The following is a 26,391-nucleotide window of genomic DNA, read 5'->3' as shown; positions in this document are numbered from 1 at the left end:
AGATGCTGATTAGGCACAACAGAAGGTAATATATATTTTTAAATTTATTATATACCCATTGCTTTGTTATATACAGGTCATTCATACTGTTGATGATATAGTAAATAGCAATTACAAGCATACCCTCATTACAAGCCAACCACCCCCTCAGACATGCAATCAGGCAACGCACGCAAGCACACGCTCTGTCACGCACTCATAGTCATAGGTACATCATAACAAAAGATACAAATGTAAAACTTTTTTTTTTTTTTTTTTTTAGAACCACAAACTTCATATCCTCAGTGGTTACTACATTCACATCCCATCATTGCTTGAAAAAAAAATAATGAATATAACAAACTGAATTAAATGGAAAAAAAACAAAATGCAGAAAGGCAACTTAAAAAAGTGGGAAAGTTACAAAGTTCCGAACTAACCCTTGTCTCCAAATCTCTATTTAAAGAAAAAAATAAAAAATCAATAAAAGTGGAAGAACCACAGGATGACTTTACGACAAAATTGAGCGAGACAGTTGGGGGTCTCGTGATTTTGTCAAGTTTGTGATTAGATTTAGAGTTCAAGTGTTTCTATTCAGTCAAGCAAATTAAAGATGAGCTTTTCAGTTTGAAAGGGTGTAGAATTGAGCAAGGCAACACAAGCCAGTGTTGTTAAAAAAAAAAGGATACTCTGCTCACTTTATGGCACACGTCCAAAAATAAAAAAACATAAAAATGTAGATGCGACATGAAGTCTCTTGTGTTCTTTTGAGTTCTGTCTCCCATTTCCCTTCCCTGTACACTGGGCGATGCCACTGAACTAGAAAATAGAGGGGACCATGATGGCGATATGTTTGCACACTAAACCAAACAGTGAGGAGAATGTGACTGTGAGCGTAATACTGAGCGGGAGGTGAAACTCACAGAGTTCCTGCTGCATACATGAATCAGTGATACAACCCATGGATACAACAATGGGCGTCACAGTAGGTGTTAGTCATTGTGGTGGTGTTGTTTTTTTTTTTTTTTGCACACTTGGACCACACACTTGTTAGTCTACACGCAAATGCAAAAAAAATGACACACACACACACATACGCACACACATTTGAACCCTGCTTTCACTCTTAGGTCTCACATCTACACACACACACACACACGCAACAAAGCAGTCATTCTTGGCAGTCCTCTGTGCGCCACTTTAAGAAGTCCTCCTTCCTTGCATCCGGTTTGATCTGGTTGCGCATGCCTCCGAGCAGACTGGAGGTGGCTTCCGAGGCCACTATGAGCGGGCGCACCACGGTGGGCGGGATCTGCCGCAGGACGCCACCTACCGCGCCAGGCAGACCTTTCTGTTCGTGCCCACGGGATGCTACATCGCAAAGCGTCTGAGCTGTGTCAATTACTCCCTGGAGAGGAAAACAAGCAGATGTATAAGAATAAAACTACTATTAGTCCATTTTATAATATTGGTAAACCATTACCATAACCTAGGTGACTGAAAATCTGCACATACATGTACAAAAAAAAATAATTTTAGCAAGCACATTAGTATTTTCTATTGCTACTGTGACAATTAAGTCAAAAATGACTGAGGCAATTATGCTAATGAAATGGAAAAGGGGCTTTAACTCGCGTAGTGCTTTTCTACCTTCAAGACACTCTAAGTGCTTTAACACTGTCTCGATAAATCCGAGGAATGGAAAACTTCAATTAGCCAATCCTCAGTGATCATGTTAGCTATGTTTGAATTTCCACCACATCTATTTATTAAATCACCTTACCTGTTGAAATCTAAATTACAGCCAGTGTTACATTTCCCTTTACCCAAAATCTACCTCACACCTCTTTTCAACTGACACGTCACACATTTAAAGTACGGCGGTAGAAAAGAAGACTAAAATCAAATGTTTTCTCAATCACTCCACCTTGGTCAAATGACATGTTCAGTGTTTATTTATTAGTGTTGCCATCAGAGAAAGCTCCGCCCGGAAGACCGTGCGACATCATGGTGAAATGTACTTTTTTGTACTACTCACCTCTCTGACGGTGTCGTACGCCTTGGCGACGCCCTCTCGGAGGTCGGCGGGCTGGGCAAAGCGGCGCGGCCGACTGGAAGGGGCCCGGCCCTCTGTGATGGCGTAGCGGTTCAACGGAGGCGTCGGAGACAGGATGTCGTACACCGTCTCAGCGGTAGCCTGCAACATGGAGCACGCTGCAGCCGACTTCAAAAGGCCAGACTTTATTGAGCCAGAGGCAGAGTGGAAGCATATGTAAGATGGTGGCTGTGATATGCTGTTCACGAATGACCATGGTTATATTTGTCAACATAAGGGCTGGTGTATGGTTAATTTGCCTTGTGAGAAACTATAACACAGGAAGCATAGTGCTGAGCATGTCTGCCTTGCAGTCGAGAGATCCCTAAATCTATCTAAGCCCTGCGATTGGCTGTCGACCAGTCCAGAGTGTATCCCGCCGCTCTAATGAGGACCGGCCTTATAGAAATGGACATATGAGCTGCTCAGGTACCTGAATGGCCTGCACCAGCCTGTTGCTAAGCTCCAGTGCAGCAGACGCCGTGGATGTGCCGAAGGACGCGGCCCCTCTCTGGAGACCCCGGATAATCCGCCCGTCTTTCCTGTACTGCTCAATGGGCAACCAGAAGAGATCTCTCACCCCGTGGACTAGAGAAAAAACACCAAATAATCAACCGTGAGAAGACGGGTAAATAAATTTAAATCTAAATCTAAATCAATCTAAAGGTGTGCACTCACACAGCTGAACAACAGAGTGCATGGGGCCGACGCCTCCCAGAATGCCAGGCAGCTGATTCTTCCGGATGTCAGTCAGCCATTCTGTGACGGCGTACTGGATGACTTTGTCAACACCGAGCAGGCTGGTAGGGGGCAAAGTGATTGAGGCCATAGGGAATATTTACATTCTGATCAAAATGCATGTGCTACTGAAAGAATTTGACGGAAGCCCTAAATACACATACCTCTCTGAACAAAAAGACCATTTGAACTATAACTTTTCCCATTACACTAAAATATTGACTATTAAAATGTACCCGTGTCGACAGCAGAGCCTCTTCAGCTTCAGCTCAGAACAATTCAACTGAGCCAAACCGATCAAAATCCCTGCAAAGGTTCCCTGTGAAAGCAGAACAGGTTTACTGTGAATACTATTAGACTTATTAATAGATGGTAAAAGTTGAAACTGTGGGTGGGAAAAACCTGTTCAATGACCACGTGTTTGCCTTGATAGTCCAACCAGATAGGCACTTCAGAGGTGAAACGAAACTCGCTGAGAGACAGGGGGAGAAAGTAGGAAACAGCCCGTTCACAGAAAGTTGGGGATAAAATTGAGGCATGGATCTATAATGCACTTGTTAATACCGGAAGTAGATGGGCTGTTCCGAGGAGGAGGTAGAGCCGGCTGAGGAGGAACTCTGCTCGCTGTGAGTAGTTTCTACTGAAGCTGAGAGATCCAGTCCCAGAGCGCCGCCTGCCTCCGCCTCTTCGGACGCTTTCTGGGAGGGGTCCGCTTTCACTGTAAGGACAAATAACAATAAGAGACCAGTCACTGTAACAAATTGTCTCTGACCCTGACTGTGGAAGACATTTGTGCACTCGATGGATGGCGTGTACCTTCAGAAGCAGGGTCCACAGGCAGGTAGGGGTTCACAGAATAGGCTAGACTGCTGAAAAAGTCCTTCAAGAAGAACAACGCATCCTAGACAACAGACGGACAAAACAAAACGGCTCTTTTAGATATGCTGGAAAAAAGGTGGAACCAAAAAAATAAATAAATCCATCCAGGCGGCACGGTGGACAACTGGTTAGAGCGTCTGCCTCACAGTTCTGAGCTCCGGGGTTTAAACCCTTGACCCCGAATAAATAAATAATAATTAAAAAAACATTTTCAAAATATCCCATAAAGCGGAAGTGATTTCCGGCGTACACATACACTGTAAAAATTGGCTAGGGTACCATGAGCACGACCCACCTCTGGCAAAACAAGAAAAAAGTAATGAATTGAGGAATATATTATATTATTTAATCGAAGCTAAATTATTTGCCAAAAGAAGAGGAAATTTTGACTTGAAGATTTCTTAAAACATAGCCAGCCTAAAAAAAAAACAGATGTCTTAAAACTACTGTATTTATAATAGGTACCCTATAGAATTATGGTGCGTCTTACTTTAAGCTAAAGTTACTCATAACCAGTAATGAACTCTCAATAACTAGTTCCAAACCTTATTAAGATTTACACAAAAAAATGCCTGGTAAGATGAACAAGCATATTTTTTTCAAAACTTAAGTGTGGGTACAAGTGTGAACTCAGCAGACGTTGTATTGGTCTGTCACGATGAAGAAGGAGCCGAGCCAAAAGGCAAAGCTCTCAATTTACCGATCGATCCACCAGGAGGAGGCCCCGGAATGACACCGGACACGCTGGAAAGTCTATATCTCCCAGTTGGCCTGGGAACAACCCCGATCTCCCCAGAAGAGCTGGATGAAGTGGCTGGGGAGAGGGAAGGCCGGTCTTCCCTGCTTAAACTGCTGCTCCCGCGACCCGACCCCGGATAAGTGGAAGAAAATGGATGGATGGATGGAAGTGTGGCTAAAACTGTTGGTACAGAAACAAGTTTGCCTGTAGAGGTACCTGGTCAATGTTAAGTCTGAGTGGCAGCAAGCTGACTCGTAGGCAACACTCTGGCCCACCAAGACCGGACTCAGGACACAGCTGTAGGGCCTTTATGGTCAACTAGTTATCAAGTAAAACATGTTCTGGGTTATCAGATGGCATATTGGAGATGGAAACATTTGATAGGTAATAAGATGTGGTTTTGCAAGTCACCATGTTGGAATGGGCTCTTCGGGGCATGCTCTCGCTTGTATAGAGGTACAAGAACTTGTTGATTTGCGAGGAGGCCAGGCGGTCGCGGACCTCCAGCTCCTGGACAATGAAAACCTGCCTAGAAATGGGCTGCTCCCCTGCCGGACCGACCCCGACGGACGGTGAGCTCTCCCCGTCTTGTCCTGCCGCTGCCACCGGGTAGGACTCGTGCTGGAAAGACACCTGAGGACCGGAAAGGGGACCAGTATGATGGATGTCAGGTTCTTAGCCTAGAGTTACACTGCAGGTCCAAGTACTAGATTCTAACTTGATGATTTCCGGGTGCAGCGTTCCCCTGCTATATCACAGTTCATACCTGTAGTTCATGCCCCCGTGCAATCGCATAGTTCTTTTGTGTGGAATCTATTACAGCCAATCTATGCATTTACGCTGCTGTTGAACTGTCAAGACATCCAATATTGTATGGAGTTATGATCCACATTTGGGAAGAGGCCTAATTTAGATCTTTCGCTACGATGATCCATATGCGAATTGCACCACTTGAGAGTCCCAAAAATCAGATCAGCATCCCTTGAACCATGCACCGTAAAACCAGCAAGATTTTAGCATAAAAAACTAGCATTCTTCACCATATTCCTTTCTGACATTTATTGGTATCTCAGACATGTCTTCTGTGTAATGGTCCAAAAACATTTGGACGTAAAGTACACTCACTTTGGTGAGTTGGATCTCCATGAGGAGGCTGTGCTGACGGCCGCTGCCTCCGGCCCACCTCCACGAGTTCTGAGGACGAGAGGAACCGGCAGAGCGGGATGGCGAGCTTCGGGCGCCGGCTGGGAAGGAACGACCCCTGGTGAGAGAAGAAATGTCATGGTATGAAATGCTAAATCAAAATCTCGGTAATCATCTGTGTGATTGTGTCCTTTTTTTCTTGTTTAGAGTAGATTCAAATATTTTTAGAATTTTTTAGTCTACCGATTATCATATCAATTAATGGAGTAATCTGATAAAATTAATTTTGCATTATAAAACAACAATACTTGGGGTTGCCATCCTCATGTTCTTCAGTGTGTTATCTGCGACTCTGAATGTGTGTGGCCTGGTGAGTGACGTGTGCATCAGGGAATGAGAGTGCAGTTGGCTCAGGTCAGCCAGTCTGCACGTTGAGTGCCTGGGCGTCAGTTGTGGCCATGGCAACACGTCTATGAATGTATTCAATTTCCTCATCATTACTTAAATACCTACCTACTGAGCTAGCTAGCTTACCTATTTGCATGTTGGCCATGTAGCGACGAGGGCTTAGCACCAAAGTCCTTGCCGCCGTAGAGATGCCACACGACAGAGATCTCCCGCAGCACCACTCGACTTTGGGGCACCGGGAAGTGACTGGGAGCGCGGAGAAGGTCGGAGCTCCCTCGCGGCCTGGAGAAGTGGCTGTCTTTCACATGGATGGGACCCTCGGCCAACACCGTCACCACGGGCTCGCCGTCCCTCGGCTGGGGGACGGCACCATAATAGACATTTCAAGGTGGAAAAGTATCATCTCACATTATTGATACAATAAAATAGAATACCAATGTTTTTGTTCAATATGTGGGCGCTCAACACTGGCTCATTGATTCCTTTATAGGTCAATACTTCAGCGTTCCTGGAGGTGGTGCTCGTCACGTATAAGAATATTAAATCTGAGATTTTCTTTTAATAAGGCCAATAAATAGAAACATAAAATAAAACAAAACAAAATGGGTTCATTTTTACACATGTACCTTTGGGGATATTCCACAAGTCCATGTGTAAACATGGGTCATTTTTGTACGAATTTATTGTGTGACTGTCTCTTTGTCATTTTCTTTCACTCTGAGATTTTTTGTGTTTGTTTTGTTTTTATTTTTTTTTGGTACCCTTCATAACTTTTGACAAAGCAATCGCCACAATTGTGGAAATGCGGAATAAGATGATAGATAGTAGAGTACTACAGTGACTTTATATTCCAAACTTAGCTATGAGGGAGAAAATCACTGCCTCAGGGACTCACAGGAATGCCCATGCCAGGAGCCTCCAGGATGCAGAAATCATCATTGTCAGTGGAGCCCTGGGAGCTTTCTTCGTCCATCATCATGTCTGCCTGTGCTTCGGTTGCTGTGCCGACCAGACCGTCCAGCTCAGAGTTCTCCTCTTCCTCCAGCACAGAGAGGTCGTGCCTGGAGGCCTCGCCGGGGAACAGGTAGATCGAGACGGGCGAGCCCCTCGGCATGGAAGGCGAGCCTGCACGAAGGACACACAATCCGGGGGCCCATCAGCATATGTATGCTCAACTATGAAACAGCGACATGATAAAATATCGCTGCAAAACCTGGCTCTATCCTGTCTTCCTGGTGGCTCTTGTCGGTGTCTATTAAGGCATCAGTCAGATCACACTGGTTGATCTCAGCAGTTTCAGCAGCAGGGCAGGGAAGCACAGACGCGGGGCTCTCAGACAGCTAAAGACAAAGACAAAATAATATCTTGTAACATCAATTGTTCTCCAGTAAACAACTAGGCCTTACTGGTAGCTTCTGGCCGGCTATTTCCGTGGGCGAGGTGTGCCGAGGTGGGGGATGCAGGTCACCCTGGGACACGAGGTACTGCAGCACATTGACCAAGGCGGCGCACGAATCAGCACACGCGTGGATGTGAACTACATTGTTGGAGCAGCGGAGTTCAAACAGAGGTTGGGCCTGGAGAACAGTGGACATTGGGGATTAGAGTAGCACAAAATTACGCATGTCACTGGCTCAAAGATAAGGGAAGGGGAGTAATTGGTTTAATATGATAGTTTTATTGGTGCGGGTGCCCTTATGTTGGTATGCTTTTTTTTTTTTTTTTTTAAATGATACAGCATAATTTACTGCAAACTATTTTGCGGACCCTAGTTTTGGAAACCACTGCATTACAGCTCGTAGACTATTCAATATAACTACTACTATTTTGCAGCTACATGGAAAAACAAGGTATGTTATCAGAGTAAAGGCTCTTACCATCTTTCCTGTGTCGCTGCCTTTCCACGTCGTGATGGCAAGCTCCAGCAGGTCAATGTCCAGAACACAAATATAGTCTATGACACAAAGAAACATTGTGGTTTCTATGTCACAGGTCCTTACTCAAGGTTAATTTTCATTCATTTCGGTACACCTATACAATTGACTGAGATTCAATGTACAAAAAAAATGCAATAACCATATAGGCATGGGCCGGTTACCGGTTGAAGGTACACCGTGGTTTTAAAAAGTCACTGTTTCTAAACAGCTAAAATAGTGGTGTGCTGTTTTTTTGTTTTTTTTTTTTTTTTTTTTTTTGAGTCGTCAGTGCAGGCATAGTAACACAAGCAGTCAGTGATCCCGACGACTTTTTCCCTCATCCAAAAAGTCAGCTATTTTGGGAATTTTCCAGGTGCCGCGGCTTGGTAGAGGAAGGACAGGCAAAACGTGGTTCCGAAGAGTGGCTGATAATGGTTGTTTGTGTATTTAGGCCCTGCGATTGGCGGGCAACCAGTTGAGGGTGTAGCCCGCCTTTCGCCCAAAGTCACCTCCAGCACACCCGCGACCCTCATGAGGATAAGCGGTACAGAGAATGGATGTATAGAAAAATTCAATTGTTTATTTTGTTTTTACTTTTACTAATCTACCTATGGAGCATGTTCAATGGAAAAGTTATTTAACATTTAAAAATAATACATTTGAGAGCTGTAATTGCAACTATTTGTTAGCACAATATTTTTGCATATAGTTGGTGAACTGTCAGAATGTGATACCTATATACTAAGAAAATAAACATGCTGAGCATTAGCATCTTAATAAAGTCAGAAGTGTTAGTACAGCTTTTGCATCGGATTCCATTGCAAGTGTACCCAATGCTGTGGCTGGTTAGTGTACAGTGCATCTGCAAAGTATTAACAGCGCTTCACTTTTTCCATTTTGTAACAACCTTATTCCCAAATGGATTTTAAAAAGAATTCTAGCGAATTCTACACACAGGAACCCATGATAACAATGTAACAAAAGTTTTTTTTTTTTAAATGTATTTTGTATTAAAATTCAAAAACAAATACCAAATACTTTTGTACATGTGATATCTTAATTTCTTATTTTTAATACATTTGCAACACAGTTTAAAAAAAATGTTTTCAATGTTGTCATCATAGGGAGTTGCGTGTAGAATTTTGAGGGCAACATTTTTTTTTTTATTCCATTTTGGAATAAGACTGTACCATTGGTAAATATGGAAAAAAATGAAGTGCTCTGCATACTTTCCAGATGCACTGCGTGTGTATTGTGTGACGCACCCCTCCTCAGGTCCACTACGTCAGTATCACATTTGTCCGAGAGGTAGAGGGCGGAGTCATCCAGGATGAATCTAGATGAGATGTAATGAAAACTTCACAACAAGTTTGGAATGCGATGCCATGTCAAGACAACAGAGGCCAAGTTTTACCTGAGGTGGAAGGTGGCTGTGTCTACAATGATATTACTGGACAGAGAGAAGGATTCTGCTGTGAGCAACATTCGCAGTGGCAGATACAGCGGCCTGGCAGACAGAGAGCAGCAAGGCGGTTGGTTGGTTTAAGGTTGGATTTAACTGCAGGTTAAGTGTCCAATTCCAACTTAATCCCTTTACAGTGAACCCGTGCTCATATGGGGCATGATCTGAAGATACACTATGTTAAGTATTTCCTCACCTGCCATAACACGCGTCTGAATTTAAGTGACATCCCATTCGTAAGCCATAGGGTTTAATATGTCTTTGGTCCACCGTTTGCAGTTATATACCCACGTCAACTCTTCTGGGAAGTTTATATTCTTCTTAAGTTCATATGTGAGTCAAGACAGGTGAGTGAATACTTTTGGCAATATAGTATATCTGACGCCTATCAAATTTTGCCACTTTCGAACAAAAAAATCTAAATTTCGTCAGTTGGACCAAGTCCAAATCCACCCTAATATGCATTATGATTTTAGCCCAATAAAAAAATCACAGTGAATACCTGTAGTCGACGGCACATGTAGCCAGGTGCGTGTGGAGGACGGTGATGACAGCGGGTGCAGTGTATCCCAAAATAGGGTCGTCGATGACATCCAGGAAATCAACCAGCTGGAACACATACAAGACTGAATTTACACCTAAACATTTTTCATAGCCTTTTTAAGCCTTAAAATACCCCTCCCACACGCACAACTAGGATATAGCAGGGGATTACTTTTACCATTTTCTATTGTTCCCCTGCAATAAGGGTTACCTGCTCATGCCAGCTGAGACTGGTCTGCGTCACGTAATGCCGCATGGTGGCGCCCTGAAGTCGAAGGGCGACAAGGAATTCCTAGCAGGAGACAAAGAGCATTTAATTTTATCGTTCTGACAAGCGGGTGACGATAATTAGGGGGCGCCGGGAGGACGTACCTTGACGTTTCGCTGTGCATCCAGAGTGATTTTGATGGCTGTGGACAACATCTGTGGCTCCGCCTCCCTGCCTCTCACGCTGCTGACTCCCACCTCAGTGGGGTAGATGGTCGGGTCCAAGCACTTTAGGGAAGCGAAGTTGGGCATTTCTATCCGTGGCGGAATCGCCGTGTCTTTCACGACAGCTGAAACAAAGGAAAACAAAATATTTCTCTCCATTGCATGATTTACCTGGCTGTGAACATTTTACTTCCTATGGCTTTTAGGGCAGCACGTGGTAGTTATGTTTAATTGGGGATAAGATTATCAGGGGATCATTGGAGAAAAAAAATCTCCTCTTTAAGTGATCCATGGACCCCGAAATTATGAGAACCCCTGATTTAGAGTCTTGTGATCAACATTTATAATGATGTGTGCGTACCCTTATGGTAGAGCTCCACTCGTCGACTCTCCAGACACAAGAAACTGAGATTTGGGTCATTCTGGTGATGTGTTACACTGAATATCTTCCCTCCTTCCAGGTCAAGCACAAGTTCTCCTTGGCTCTGGTCCTCCTGTGTTCATTGCATCAATTATATGGGACAATTAGTGAAGTGCATTCGAGCTTTGACTTACAAGTTTAATTTGTTCCGTGACCACGCTCATAACTCCAAACACTCGTATCGCAAATCATTTTTACGCAGTAAAATGAATGGAAATGCCGTTATTCCATCTCAGCCCCACAACCACACCAACAACTTTTTGGGGTTGTGTTTTTAATATGAAAAAATAGCACTCTACAGTATTGTACAGACATTAGTGACATAATTATATACAAATGTAAATAAAGAAACCATTAGTGCACCATAATTTCATGCTTTATGTCCCCTCATTAGGTGCAGGATAATACAAAGCTATAGATGAAGAAAACAGTCACAACTACTCAGTTATCTGCAGTAATTCGTTTTTTTTCGTCTCAGAGGATAAAGAATATATGCCTGTCAGTATTATTATATCTGTCTAGATGTGTTGCTGCACTGTTCATGTTCAAATATACGTTGCTAAAAGGGTTATAAAACCACAGCTTTGATGCCTTTAGTTAGTGCCTCTGGCGCACAGGTGTCAAACTCAAGGCCCGGGAGCCAGATCCGGCCCGCCACATCATTTTATGTGCCCTGCGAAAGCAAATTATGTGTCCACTTCCATGATTCTTGCTAAAATCTGTTCCAAATTTTTGTATAATATTCATCTGTAATAAGTAGTAATGAATTATTGTAAGCATGTTTTGCCTCCAAACCCCTTTTGCAGTTACTTGAACAATAGTTGAAGAAACCATTATCCTTGATTTCTGATTTCAAAACTAGTTATCCATCAATTTCTTGTCTTTGTGTAATAATATGATGAGGCGATTAAACATTCATATGGTTTTACAATCATAATGGCCCTCTGAGGAAAACCATATCTACAATGTGGCCCGCGACAAAAATGAGTTTGACACCCCTGCTCTATGGTGTTCTGCTGTGTGTGTTAGCATTAAGCTAGCGGAATTTCGTAAGGCAAAGTTATGTGTAACTGCCTTTGTTTTATGTTTAATTTAATCATAAACTTGACTGAAAATGGCAATAAACAGCTTGAAGCAAGGACATTCTTTAAAGAATTGCTCACTCTCTACTAAACTGCTGCTTTTTGAGAAATTCAGCGAACTACCATGTAGCGCTCGTATCTCAAATTTATGCTCGCAATTCAAAGCAAATAAAATCGGCCAAGCAACAGCTTGTATCTCGAAAAACTTGTAATTTTTCCTCACTCGTGAGTCAAGGTACCAGTGTATTTATATACCCTGTGATAGAAACTTTGCAGCCACCGGACTTACCTTCTTGTCTGTCCTGGCTTGAAGGCGACCTTTACCAATGACGACAGTCAGGGAGAGAAGGCTGAGGTTGTGGTTGGGGTTGTGTTGGAGTGCCGACTTAGTCCGTCCTGATGGTTCACTGGCCATGTAGAACTGAGGTTCATCCTCCTCCGAGTCGGAGTCTGTAGCACCAGGAGGAGACGGGAGAATGCAGGTATTTGTATTTGTACTACTTGAGCCTAATGTTAAGTCTGGCGGGACTATGCAGATGCTCACTGCTACGCCACAGTGCACTAATGTAAACTTCACACCAATAACTCAATACATTTTGCTTCATCAGGAGGAACCACATACAATAACTAATATTCTTTGAATTAATAAAAATACGACTTTTAAGATGTATTTTTTTTTTTTGCCATGGTACAGTTGTCGAAGTGGGAATTTTGGTATCCTGACAAAACTACTTCAGGTTGGGCACGTTGCACAATTTCATAAGATGGTACCTAATGTGGCCGTGGAATGTATGCTTTATTGTGAAACGTATAACTCACCGAGTCTAAAGGCTGACTTGCAGAGTTGGAACTCGTCATGCTGTTGGCGCCCGTGCGTGGGGCTGTGGGCTGAGGAGGGTGCAGAGGGGGGCGGCTCCCACATCAACAGGTCATTATTGATCCTGCGGGGGGGGGGGGTTCAGGCTTACTAATGATGGTAGAGACCAAAAGCCGCGACAACTTCCACAGCATGAAAAAAAATGTCAATAGGATGAAATGCAATGTTTTAGCACAGAAACCCATTTTTGTCACAGGCCACGTGGTAGTTATGGTTTCCATAAGAACGCCGTTATGACTGTGAAAACTATATACGGTAGATAATCAGCATCATATTATAACATATACTACAGTATACTCTGATTGAACTTTTTCCCTTTTATTTGCCTTAATGGGCCACATAAAACGATGTGGCCTGATGGATATGGCCGCCGGACCTTAAGTTTGACGCTTCAGCAGATGATGGATACAACCACAATACCTGTTGTAGATGCTTTGGAAAGCCTGCTTGCTGGGCAGAAGAATGTAGGCGAGTGGAAATCTGATATCCACAGCACATTGACACTGAGCCACGCACTGGGCCTGAAACTGACTCATCTCCTCGGGGTCGGCAGGGATCACCATCTACATAATCAGGTGTGAAGGAGCCAGTCAGAGTTTCAGATCAGAAGGTTTCACAGGGAAGTTTACGGGGGTGTGACGCACCTCTTCTGTCTCAAACATGGTGCGGTTGGAGGAGAATGGGGAGCTGGTTTTGTCGTTGAGCTCACAGTGGCTTTCGAAGAAGGCGGCCCCAAGGTCTTGGGCGAGGCCCAGGTTCAAGCCCGCGAGACCTGCGGCGGGGCCTTGCGTCTCACCTCCCCTCACTCGCACTGATAGCCTGGAGATGGATGTTTGAAGGTGAGACTCAATAACACGATTTGATTAACAGGAATGATTTGGAAAATGGGGATCTGCCATCGTGAGGACCCAGCGCAAGTCACAGACTGGCAGAAGAATGTGGGCACCCCCAACCTCCCCTGGACCCACGGCTATGTCCTTGAGCAAGACACTGATACCCTGAACTGCTCCAGTTTGTGCCACGAACAGTGTGTGTTTGCTGTATCCACGACTGTCATGGGTCATATGGAGGGGGAAACATTTTCAGTGCATGCATGTTCACAACAATTAAAGATTATTGTAGTCTATTCTATTCTCTAAAATATATATTTTTTAAATAATTAAAAAAATCTATATAAAATCACCACTTATTCTGCAATTCAGAAGATACCGTACACCCTTTACAAGGTTTCAAAAACAGCACAATCCCCATCGTTTAAGGTTGATTGATGAATATACCTGACGCTGTGTGAGAGAAAGCACAAGTCAGCGTTACGTGTGGATGTCAGGAAGCATAGTTTGTGAACCCAAGCAATATTTGTCCCAAAAATTTGTTTGTAAACCAGTTTGTTGGTAAATCAATGTTCCACCTTAATTTTTCAATTTTTCACTTTACTAGGGCGGCGAAGAGCATGAAACTTACTCGTAACTAGCCATTTCTTGCAAGGTAAATAAGGAAAAAATAAAAAAAATCGGCCTGGCGACGGCTTGTATCTCTAAAAATTCATAAGTCGGGCCACTCATAAGTCAAAGCAGCACAGTAATTTCATCTATCTCTTGCTGGAGTTGCCTCTGCATCCTTCTCAAAACCAAAACACATAACTAGCAACTGTAGTCGACGTCGCCATTTAAGCATCATTGTGGACCAGTAATGTCGACTAGTCTGTACAACCTCTAGTGTGAACCTTTACCCACTTTGCAAAGCAAAGATGATCACCACTCACCGGGGCAGAGAGTCAAGGTTTTTTTTCACTTTGATGCAGGGGAAGGAGCCTCCCTCCCAGCCCTCGTACGAACCTGGTGGAAAAAAAAGACAAGAGTATGAGCAGCTTTGCCAAATGTTATGGCCAGTGAGAGTATGTAGAGCGACTGATCAATTCATCGACAAGGTCACGTGCTCTCACCATGCAGGTCAGTAAAGGAGGCTTCCAAGAGCTGGGTGAGACAGGGGGCCGAGAGCTGACCCTGGCAGGGCTGCCCGCTCTGAAGGTCCGGCGCTTCTTGGTGCCTGAGCTCCAGCTCGGTCAGTTCCAACACCAACGTCTCCTCCCTCACCGCCCTTTGGCTCAGAAGCTGGCGCTCAGAGGGGGGCCGCAGGTCCGGGATGGGAAAACGGAGCCTGAGGACGGCGTGCGGGGCGAGGAGGGAGAAAGAGGTGTACAGCTCACTGCTCTGCGTCTGAGAGAGGACAACACAAAAAAGTCAAAGGGGAATTCTGATCGCACAGGCAGAATCAACGAGGGTCTTATCGTACCTGCAGGTTGTTGGGGCCAGCAGGCTCTGCAGGACTGTGGCTGAAGGCCTTGCTCAGGTTCCCCAGCCGACTGAGGATGTCCAGGTCCAACTCGGCACTGAGATCTTCCAGCTCCACCCGCACCACGCTGTCACGCCGCACCACGCGCTGTTTACCCTGCAATCATTTACCAATACCATACTGTAACATTAACTACAGTATGTGGTTTCCAATATACCACTAGTTGAGTGTTTCCCAACCTTTGTTGAACCAATATATTTTACATTTGAAAAATCTCACGGCATGTCATCAAACAAAAATTTCACGAAAAAAAAAATATATATAGTAGTTCCCTGCTACACAGTCCCGCTGTAACACGAATTTCCCTGTTAAACAGATTTTTTTTGTGTTGAAATATGTTTACAATGTGTTTAATTTTTTCTTGTGATAACAGGGTGTGGGAGGTGTTTTTTAAGGCCTTAACAATTAAAAAACTTCCAGTTTAGTAGAGTTGTTATTTACAATTTAGTTGTGTTTAACTTTTTTGTACAATACATTTATATTTAATATTTTATAACTGTTTGCGTTCAAACTTTTATGTGCAATACATTTCAATTGAATCATTGTTTAAGTGTTTTTTTTAAAGCAGATTTTATGTTCAAACTGTGCATAATCCTGCTGAAATAATGATGATCTCATCTAAATTTACTTACAAATCTAAATACCCACTGTTTAGTTGAACACAAATCTATTATTCTGTCGTATGACTGGCAACAGGTTGATATGCAGGTTAATTGTACCTCCTGCCAACTAGTGGAAGAGCATTGAATTCAATTAATTGTTATGCGTCGCTATATGTCGCTGGCACAGGTAGATGAGCAAAAGTACATTATGATAATATGATCTCTCATGGCACACGATAGTGCCGCGACAAAGTGCTGAGGAATCACTGTATTTTGTGTGTGTGTGTGTGTTTGTCTAAATACCTTCCTCAGGTGCTTCTCACTGAGGCTATAGTGTAGCTGGGCACACGGTCTGGCTGAGACTCCCACTGTGAACATGCTGGCTTTCTGGAATTGGAGCAACTACAAAAGAGATGCACAAAATGTTACTTCCAAGATTATCCTTAAAACTACCTTGGCTAAACATATTTCCTACCCAGCATACAAAGATTTTAGTCTCTCAGTCGAGATCTACCTCTTTAACATCCTTTCTTGACACCAATTGCTACCTTCCTGTTAGCCGTGGTTTTGGCAGCATCTTGTGGCATTTTAAGGCATTACAGAAAGAACAAAATAAAAGTAAATAGGTGAATGGCAAACTGCGGTTAATTGTACTGCTATTTTGAAGTTGTAACGTGACAATTTTTTGCCATAAATGTATGACTTTATTCCTGCAACATTACGACTTTTTTGTCACACCATTACATTTTTTTCCAAAAAACTTTTGTCTGATTACAGAATTACTACTTTGACCCTGTGTATTGTTTTTATTGAATATTATTTTACCTCGCAGTATTGAGGCTTGGCGTTCTCCCAGAGGCACTCCAACATTTCTAGTCTGCTGAAGGAGATGTCGGAGGTCACCGCGCGACTGTGGCGTCTCCCGCTTCGCATCTCACAGGAAACCTGCACCGCAGCCCCCATCACTCTGAGGGGAGGCGTACAGTTCAGACCACGACAATCGCCAGAATCTTAATACAGTTAACCCTGCTTGATTGCAGGGGATATGATCCAGACCCTCCCACAATTGGTGTAAATCATCACAACAGAGACAATACAAAAAACAAAACAAAAATAGGTTTTACCCCTCCCATACACTATACACACACATTTAAACTTACCAATATATACTTTTTTTTTTTTTTAAATATATTGCAAATGTATTCTAACATTATTTTTTTTTGAAAGCTTAAAATGTTTAGAAAATACAGGTTGTGTAGTGTGAATACCGCAAGATGGTGTGATTCTTTAAGTGTGGTACAAGTACTACTCCTAGTACGGTGGCTCTCTTTAGTGGTATGAAAAAGAATCACTGAACTAATTGTTCAGACTGTGCATAATGTAACAGTGACTTCAACTTTTAGTTTTTAATCCAGTACATTTGCTAAGCTTCCATTGTATTGAACTTCTTTTTTTTTTTTTTTTTTGTATTTGTTTTAGAACTGTTTGTTGTCAAACCTTTATTCACGTACAATTTTTATTTAACTTTTACAGCCAGTGCATTTTAATTGCATCATTGTTTAAGGACATTTTTTTATTTTATTTGCTACATTAAAGGCAGTGATAATGTTCAAACTGTGCATAGTATTATGGTGTCTTACAATATTATTACATATACCTTTTAGGAATAAAACCTCTGCCTCGGTTTTGATAAACAATTGGAGTTCCACAGCAGTACGGTCATTATGTTGAGCGTGGAACCGGAACTAAAGCATTCTCAATACAACAGCCGCGTGACTCTGTCATTCCCGAAGCATATCCAGGAGGTTTATTTTCTAACGGGAATGAAAATCCTGCAAGATTGTTTTTTCTTTAATAAACACAGTAACTTTTTACTGCATTTTAATCATTGTTTATGTTTTTCAACCATATATTATATTGATGAAAAAGCTGTAAAAATCCATTAAAAAAAATACAAATCACTATAAACTGCAGATTTCTGCGATATAGCGGGGCCGCGGTAGGTGAAGAGTGATATAGCAGGGAAACAGTGTAATTGCGGTGTGGATGCATCTGCATTTTCCTACCTGAGGTGCGAGTGAGGGCAGGCCTTGGCGAACCCACTTCTCAAGTGGTGAAAGTCTCTCTCTCCAAACATGCTGTCCTTAAAGGAGGAGAGTTCTCGGAAGAACACCCGAGACACTTGAGCCAATGAGTAGGCACCGTCCAGCTTAGAGGGCGGGTCCTCCTGCAGCATGGTTAGGGTGAGGCCGCCCAGAGTCAGACGCAGCAACGCGTCTGGCTTCAGCTGCTCCGCGTTGCCACTTTGAGAGCGACCTAAACGAGGGTTTGGACCAAGGGGACATCTTCATTTGGAGGAAAACAACAGAACACACTGCACTCACTGAGTTGGGAATGTATAAATACTTTGATACTGTACTTAAGACCATTTTTCAGGTAGCTGTACTTGAGTATTTATTTCCTTGACGCCTTTTTACTTTTACGCCACGGATGGCGAGACCACATCCAATCAGTGATTCTACTTTTGCCACCCAGTCTTTTTCTTTTTTTTTTTTTAAATCTGTAATTCTACTTAAATACCGTGAGTGAGTACTTTTCCCACCCCTGGTTGTAGTGATATTACCTCTGATTCGATGGCTGGCCTGTGGTAGACTGGAGAGACAACCTGCTACTGGGTAACGTCTGGGACAGCTCATGAGGCCCTAAGAGAGGGGGGGAAACAACTGGCTGTGAATATCAAAACAATTGTGATGCAAATGCGTTTAGATTTTCAGTGTTATGATTTGGTCATTAAGAGAATTATATTATTAGTATCATTATTACTAGTATTATTTATCAAATTAAAATGGATGATCTGTATATTTCTGAATCCACCTGTTGAACTAAAGTCTTTTCTCTGTCAACAGTTGCGCTACTATGTGAGAGCCACTAACGTAAACACACATGACTAGGATTGGGTATCGTCAGTTTTTTTTTTTTTTTCTTGGCCGATACCAGTGCCAACAGAGTATTTTTAAAACTGGTACTTGATGCCTGAACCAATAGTGTAACTTAAAAAAAAAAGAATAGGGAAAATAGCAAACAGATACTGAAATTCACAGACTTGAATTGCCAAGAAAAATTATCACTCAGGGTACAATACTATCAAAAAGTAAAGAGCCTTACATTATTAAACTAAACTACAATTTGCAATAAATAAGTCCACAAAGCAGGACTATCAGAAAAATGTTGTCTACACACACAAGTTGGAAAATCTCAACAGTTTTGGAAAGGTCACCCATGTAAGATAAACACAGATTGCTGGCCTAACAGCATAGTTGCCTAAGTCATATATAAACATTTTCAGGAAACAAAAAAAACAAAAAACAACACAAATTTCAAAAAACAAGAACAGTCCAGTTGCCTCGCTACAACCTTTGTGGATTTTTATGACCTAGATGACTGAGAAGCTACACAGACAAAGTAAACCCACAAATTTTAGCAAGCACATTGGTATTTTTATTATTAAAAATGGCATAGGCAGTTATACTATTAGGTTAACGATATGCGCAAAATATAACCAAAAAAAAAAAAAAAAAAACCTCAAATTAGCAAAAACATTTGGCTCTCTTTCACACCAGTTTCAGGCAATTCAGAGGAAAAATTGTTGGTGGCAGCGAAATGAGAAAACAAAATTTGTGCTGTTATTTGAACCGGTAGGTACTGGATGTTTAAGAACATTGGTTCTCTAGTGATATTGCATTGTGGCGCCCAACCGCACACACGACAAACCTGTGCGGCGAGTGCTCCAGGTTGAGTGAGGCTTGCCAGACTATGTGTGGAAGAGTCCATATCGCTGTCTGACAGCTCGCTGCCCGACCGCACCGATGTCACGCTGCTGCTCATCCCCGCGGGGCCCATGGAATAGAACATTTCTGCAAGGACACACACAATTGTACAACAATTGCTACACCATGAGGCTGCAACACTATCTTAGCGGGGTTTTAACTTATCTGTAAAATTAACAGAGGTGGGGTACGCGAGTTACATGACTTAACTTAAATCAGACTTATGTCGCCAATTTTAGGATCAGGAGGAATTTGGGACTTGTTTGGCTAAAACTTTTGAAAGGCTCAACTTGATTTTGACCTACCACAGTAATTTGGCACTTGAACTTGAAAGGTGAGATTTACTTGACTTTCTCCCATCTCTACCAATTAATCAAGCTGGAAGTGTACAGTAAGTGAGAGTTTGTTGTCAATATCCCGTACCCCCGTTTTCCAACGTGGTGACATAAGGCTCCAGGTCGCATTCGGCATCCCACTCTTGGTCTCTGGGGCTGGAGCCCAACTGCTTGCTGAGGTCTTCTTCGATCATACGTAGGTCATCAGAGTCTAGCGGGCGACTACGCACCCCGCCAAGCTTTGTCTCGGACTCTAGAGGGAAGAGAGGAATATGCCAAATGTGACGTAAATCAAAATGGGTGCAATTTGAGCTTCTGCACATAATGCGGGTGGTTGCATGTGTTCTCTCAGTGTAAACAGAGCCATGTGACTCATGTCATGTGTCACTTGAAATGTACAATAGTTTAAAAAAAAATCTGATAAAATGAATTTGCAGTAAATCCAGTTATTGCGATAGAGTTATATGAATCCCATACCTGTTTCTATACAAAGAGCTGCCAACAAGTCAGTCAGGTGAGTTATCTGAGCCGGAGACAACAGCATGTGGACACAGCCCACCTTACCATCCAACTCAAACTGGTCAGCAGACAGAACCCATGTGAATGTCCCAGGCAAAAGAAAAAAGAAAACAAACAAGTATTACAATAAAGCAGTGATTCCCAACCACTGTGCTGTGGAAAATTGTCAATTTTTACTTATCTTCTATTCCTGCAAGTATCAGCTTATCAGCTTTGTGTTGCACTAAACAGGCCAAGATTACACACTGAGTGAGTTGTGAGTAGCGCATCTGTACTTTTTGTAACATTTGGGCCACTCAAAATGACAGTGGGCTCACTCCGTTTTTGTCACTTTTCAGGAGAGGGACTCTTGCGCATTGATGAATCAGGAAAAGTGCTGAGTGCAATAATGGACTGCCCCCTACATGTCAAAATTAGAACTAAACCTTGATTCAGTAAACCCAGTATTAATCTGAAGCATGTCTTTTCTCTATTAATTTCTGCAATTAAAAATGACCAAAATGGAGTTAGGCCATTCTTGTTTTCAATATGTGCCTTGTCTTAGTAAAAGTTGGGAAACACTACACTAAACACACCACCTTTGGTCCGGGTAGCATGTCGTTCTGTTTAATCTTGACCGTGGTCTCGATGAAACCGGAGCAGCTGCCTATGAGTAGAGGCTGAGACAGGGGAACCTCCAGGGGCTTCCTCCTTTCGTCCTCCTTCTCATCATCGTCGCTTTCCTCCTCCACCTCATCTCCCTCACTAGCAGTGGTTGACTCTGGCTGTTTCGCCTCAGGAATTTCCTTGAGGTGAGGAAAAACAGCACTTCTGAGCATGAAAATATATATATTTTTTAAAATAAATAAATAATGTTTTGTGTCATCTCATAAAAGTTTTTTTCCCCAACCATTATTATTACTAATTTGTGTTCATGTCCCCTGGGGGGCTCCTTACAGCCCTAACTTTTAGGCCATTAATACAGTATAAAACAATGCAATGAAAATCACTTAATATGGCGGTAACTGAGTTAACAGATATTTTTACTCCGCCCAGCTAACTAGTTCACTGCGCAGTACAGCCTCTGTCACCTGATCCACGCCAATGGTGTCATAGAGTAGCTGGACTCCACTCAGCTGGAGGATCTTGTGCAGGAAGGCAGGCGGCTGGTGGATGTCGACAGGCACGGCAGTCTGGCCGGATGGGTCGCGGACCGCCTCGTCGAAGTACTCCAACCTGGAAAAGGTCATCGACAAGACAATCGATAAGAGTTTGTCTAGCAGAGATCCAGGGTCTCAGGTGAGTGTAGGTGCTTGTTTGTTTATAAGTGTCCTGTGATTGACTGGTGACCAGTCCAGGGTGTACCTGACCTCTCGCCCAAAGTCCAGCTCACAGTCAACCACTAATGAGGATAAGTAGTGTAGAAAATGGATAAATGTATGGAAAATACGGTGTTTGTGCTCTATAGTGACTGGCCCTGAATTCACACAGAGACACTGAAGGACTTTGTCAACATGCCAAAACAACAAGAAAGGCTCAACAGAGTCAAAGAAGGGCTTGTTCAAAAATGTAAATGTGACTATCAGACCATTTTAGATTATTAGAAACACAGTAAGACGCTTTCAGTTCAAACACAAGAATGTTAAAGTAACAAGGTGTGAAATCCTCAAGGATAATTGTCCATTTATCAGTCAAATTGAGTACTTTAGCCATAGTTAAGTCATACACCGTGGCGACATTCCACCTTTGAACACTGTCTGCCCTCACAATCTTAGTACAGTAGAAACCCTATTTGCATTCTCTGAGCAGGGGTAGACAAGTGGAGGTTGGACTGTTGACTGTTTCACCACACACACGCAGGGATGAAGAGCAAACAACAACTGACGGCAGCGGCCATAAAAGTGCGTACAAAAAAGAAAACGATAAACTTGTTCATCGCACAGCAGCCTTTTGACGATTTTGCATTTTAATTTGTGTGCCACACTCCGAGTGTGTTTACAGTTTCCCTTTTATTGAGTAACTACAGCCGGCGGCCGTGATATTGAAAGTGAGTTGCGTGAAGTGAAATCACATAAAACGGATGCACTTTTGTTCTCGCAGACAATATAATATTACAAGATTGTCACACCAAAGAAAACAAATCAAAGAAAGAAAAAATTTAAATCAAAGAGGGGGATTTGCATCCTCTGAAGTGAAACTGTTGCGCTTTTTATTGCTCTTTATAGGAACATTGGGGATAGCGCAATAAATTAAAATACCACTGAACAGTTCATTCAGACCAGTAGTTCAATTCAAATAATGTAACTCATATTATACAGATTCATTAAACACATAGGGACATAGTTATCAGAGGGCTAATTCTGACCTAATTTCTCTATTAAAAATCATTGTGATAGCTTCTTATGAAATTATGTTGACACGGTGAATTTGGGTTTTTTGTTAGCTGAAAGCTATAATCATTAAAATTATTCAAAATTAAATCGTGAAAGGAGGATGGGTTTTTTGTTTTTGTTGTTTTTGTTATGTAGCATTTTACAGGCGTTTGAAGTGCTGTTTTTTAGATAATTCCACAAAGACGTCGGCTATTTGTCATGTTGCTACTGTAATCATCAAAATTTTATATATATTCAAAAAAAAAACGAATTCAATTTTCCACAAGCCATCAAACAACACATGAAAGCAGTTTACCGTTTGATGTGCACCTCTAAGGCAACGCCTGTTTCCTGGTCCAGGGGTTGATGCTCAATGCGTACGATAGTGTCCAGGAGGGTGACTTTAATACGACGAAGGACTGCGCACACACAAACAAACGAGATGAGTAGTCATACAGCGGCGTGAAAAAGTATTGGCCACCTTCTCAAATTCTTATTTTTTAGCATAGCTTACCCATAATTGAGTGAGCGAGGCCATTACTTTTTCACTTAGGGGCAGGGAGCTTTGAATATATATTTTTTTAACTTAATAAATGAAATCAGCATTTCATGTGTAATAGGGCAATGTCTGTCTGATATTTACATTTGTCTGATGATGTTAAACAGAGTGGGGAAACTATGCAAAAATGTAAGAATTTCAGAAGGAGGTCAATACTGTTTCACGCCAGTGTATGTATCTAGACAGGGACTGGCATTAAAGCTTACACACTTGGAACTCACCTGTCTCTATGGTTTGTGCAAACATCTCCAACCCCTCCAGTGGGGCCGGCGGCTCCTCGGACGCCTCCGGAGGGTCTTTCAGGCACTCCTGAGCCAGCTGCATGCTGGAGGTCATGCTGGATGACCAGCTTTGGGAGTCCCAGCCACCTCCTGCATAGAAAAGTGAGCATGTGGCCATAACACATTACTTTTGCACAATTTGAAGAACTATGTGGTGAAGCTCCCACCTATTCATAGTTCTCTATTCAGAAATTCTATTATTCACTTATTTTTCAAACGCCTTCTCCATGTCCACACAGCCCATGTAGACTGGTTGGGAAATCTCCCATGCACCCTCCAGAAACCTGCTGAAGGTGAACAGCTGGTCCATTGTTCCAGGGCCAGGACGAAAACAACACTGCTCCTCCTGAATCTGACATTCGACGTGTCGACAGACCCTCTCCAGCGACCGCAAATAGACCGAACCAGGGAGGCTGAGGAGTGTGATCCCCCTGTAGTTGAAACACATCCTCCGGTCTCCCTTCTTAAAAAGGGGGACCACCACTCCGATCTGCTAATCCAGAAACACTGTCCCTGATGTCCGAGACGGGTCAACCAGGACACGTGCATTCAGACCTTCGTCAGTTGAAATGGACATTACTGCTTGATGTCCTGTTTTGATGGATGATGCTTGCATAAATACTGTACATATATTTATGGCATGATTGAATTGGTAGAGCATTTATAGCTTTTATAGTTGTAGAAGAATTGAACAATTCCAATGCCATGTTAGGGTTCCAATGTCTTTGAACCATCAGGATTTGTTTTTTTTAAGATGGTGTCATGAAGTAGGCGTCCGTCTATCAAGGCTCTGCTTTTTGTCTGTTGTTTTTTGTCATTTGGTGTATGTTGTCCCTCGCGTGGACCCATTGTGGACTGTTTACAGCAGCAGCGTGACAATCATTGATGGAGAATGTCGGTACTCGACGGTTGCGCCCCTTTTGGCAGCATGCCTGAAGCAGCACCGTCTGCGCTTTTCTTACTGTCGCCGTTGTTGTGTCTGAGCCGGATAGGCAGCAGTTTTCCAATAGCCACGGAAATGTCGGCCCTGCTGGACTACCCGCGATTGGATGGATGGCTGGGGGAGCTGAACGAGGTGCGTCGGCAATGTGGAGCCCAGACGAGATGTGGACAGGAGAGACAGAGGTGGCTCTGGATAGGACTGGAGAATGGAGCTAATCTTCCTTTTCTTTTACTCGCAAACGGACGCTAAAGTTTTTTTGTTCACGTTAAATTGTGTTTGTTGCAGCCGTGAGGTACGTCATACTCGCTGTGATTCTAACATCTATGATCCACTGATGAAGGGAGACTACAAACCAAGAGTATGTATGAATGAAGACGTTTGTTATAGTTTTATGTTTTTTGTATTGCTTTAGAGATTGTGGCCCCTGAGAAACTAATTCCAGCCCTCCGGATGTTCCGCATATAAAAGCATACCATACCATGAAAACACCTGAGAGCTGTTTTAAATTATGAAAAACATACATATCTCCTTTTTGGACTTTCAAGATGACTTACCAATTCGATACTTGGGTCTGCATGTTATCTGGAGACCGGACACTTCCAAAGTGCAGTGGTCGGTGAGCAGAGCTTGCCAGGGGATGGTCACAGTGATGCTGCTCACAAAGCCGTCCACTATCTCCAGGGGAGCGCCCAGGGACTCCAGAAGCTCGTTGACGGCCTAAAGTAAAGAGATGAGACACACATGACATGCTGAGTGACACAAATGGAAAAACATGTTGACTCATTTCCATAAAAAAAAAAAACAAGTGACGATGTCTATAGATAGCTTGGTTACGATATTTGTTTTTGTATTTCTTTGTTTGTGTGTCCAGGAAAACAAACATTACATTTGTAAAGAAAAGTGTGTAAAGAAAAATACACAATACCTAACCTAATGTAAATATGTTACTGCAAACCAGATATTAATGATTTTATGCCATTTGCTCTTTCATGAACATCCATTCATTCGTTTGGGGTGATAAATAAATGTAATACAGCAATATCGACCTGTACGGCTGTCCTGTTGCATCGTAATCTGTTATTGATTATTAAATATAGCTAGATAGACGGCGATACAGATAGACATACAGTCAGACAGATCATGTCGATATCAAAACAACCTGGCAACACAAGAGTGTGTAATACAGCTCCTCTTTTTGTGTATGACTTTACTATAGATAGATAGATAGATAGATAGATAGATAGATAGATAGATAGATAGATAGATAGATAGATAGATAGATAGATAGATAGATAGATAGATAGATAGATAGATAGATAGATAGATAGATAGATAGATAGATAGATAGATAGATAGATAGATAGATAGATAGAACCTGGCAACACAAAAGTAATACAGTTCGTTCTAGTTGTATGACTTACACGTTGCCAGGTTGGTTAGAAATCCACCTAGCGAGGCAGATAAGACAGTTGGCCACAAAGACGGAAAGATCGAAAGATAAGAAGTGAGCAGTGGTGGTGAACATTTCCCACAAGTGTTTCCGCGAAGAAAAGCGAGCTGTGCATGACGTTGGAGGATGTTGTTGTCGAACACCGGCGGTGGCGTTGCGAAACAGTCACATCAGAGTGGGTGAAACAAAAACAATAAAACACACAGCACACAGCACACGGTGATGGTTGCTGGCCACTTTTCCGAAACACTCACCCACACGTCGAGGTTGATCTCCTTGATGACGCCGCTGCCATTGTACAGGTCCAAACCCAGTTGCTCCAAGCTCAGGCGCTCCTGCAAAAAGTGGCCGAGGTAGTGCTGGAGGAGGTACCGACAGGCCCGCTTCTTGATGGAGCCCGACCAGGGGAAGAGCCAGCGAGACATGGGCCCAGCGAGAGCGGGGGAGAGGGAGCGAGA

At 42.8% G+C, this 26,391-nt stretch overlaps 1 protein-coding gene and 1 long non-coding RNA gene across 3 annotated transcripts; one reads left to right on the top strand and one right to left on the bottom strand.

The window, feature by feature from the left end:
• Positions 1-26: 26 nt before the first annotated feature.
• Positions 27-26,366, bottom strand: atg2a (autophagy related 2A). 2 transcript variants are annotated; one of them, XM_061788037.1, is made up of 42 exons: positions 26,188-26,366; positions 25,038-25,200; positions 23,481-23,630; positions 23,017-23,119; positions 21,420-21,564; positions 20,928-21,134; positions 20,308-20,407; positions 19,919-20,083; positions 19,440-19,582; positions 18,292-18,370; positions 17,735-17,984; positions 16,494-16,635; positions 15,972-16,070; positions 15,007-15,162; positions 14,657-14,930; positions 14,477-14,549; positions 13,359-13,533; positions 13,135-13,277; positions 12,657-12,778; positions 12,127-12,287; positions 10,696-10,828; positions 10,275-10,459; positions 10,114-10,194; positions 9,862-9,968; positions 9,312-9,404; positions 9,163-9,233; positions 7,859-7,935; positions 7,388-7,558; positions 7,195-7,321; positions 6,877-7,106; positions 6,108-6,337; positions 5,556-5,691; positions 4,842-5,063; positions 4,647-4,748; positions 3,629-3,713; positions 3,377-3,530; positions 3,215-3,284; positions 3,049-3,131; positions 2,753-2,874; positions 2,508-2,662; positions 2,018-2,218; positions 27-1,387 (listed from the first exon to the last, which is right to left on the bottom strand). In XM_061788037.1, the coding sequence occupies exons 1-42, from the start codon at positions 26,356-26,358 to the stop codon at positions 1,151-1,153; spliced, it is 6,093 nt and encodes a 2,030-aa protein (XP_061644021.1). In that variant the 5' UTR covers positions 26,359-26,366; the 3' UTR covers positions 27-1,150. The 2 variants fall into 2 exon arrangements, with proteins under 2 accessions (XP_061644021.1, XP_061644022.1); XM_061788038.1 differs by having other exon boundaries at positions 2,018-2,176.
• Positions 23,637-26,263, top strand: LOC133484889 (uncharacterized). The gene is made up of 2 exons (XR_009790522.1): positions 23,637-24,841; positions 25,029-26,263. It is a non-coding gene; the product is annotated as an uncharacterized LOC133484889 (long non-coding RNA).
• Positions 26,367-26,391: the final 25 nt, after the last annotated feature.

The sequence above is a fragment of the Phyllopteryx taeniolatus genome, chromosome 10 (assembly GCF_024500385.1).
Source record: "Phyllopteryx taeniolatus isolate TA_2022b chromosome 10, UOR_Ptae_1.2, whole genome shotgun sequence".
In the NCBI taxonomy this organism is placed as follows: Eukaryota; Metazoa; Chordata; class Actinopteri; order Syngnathiformes; family Syngnathidae; genus Phyllopteryx; species Phyllopteryx taeniolatus.
This window is presented reverse-complemented; position numbering and strand designations above follow the sequence as displayed.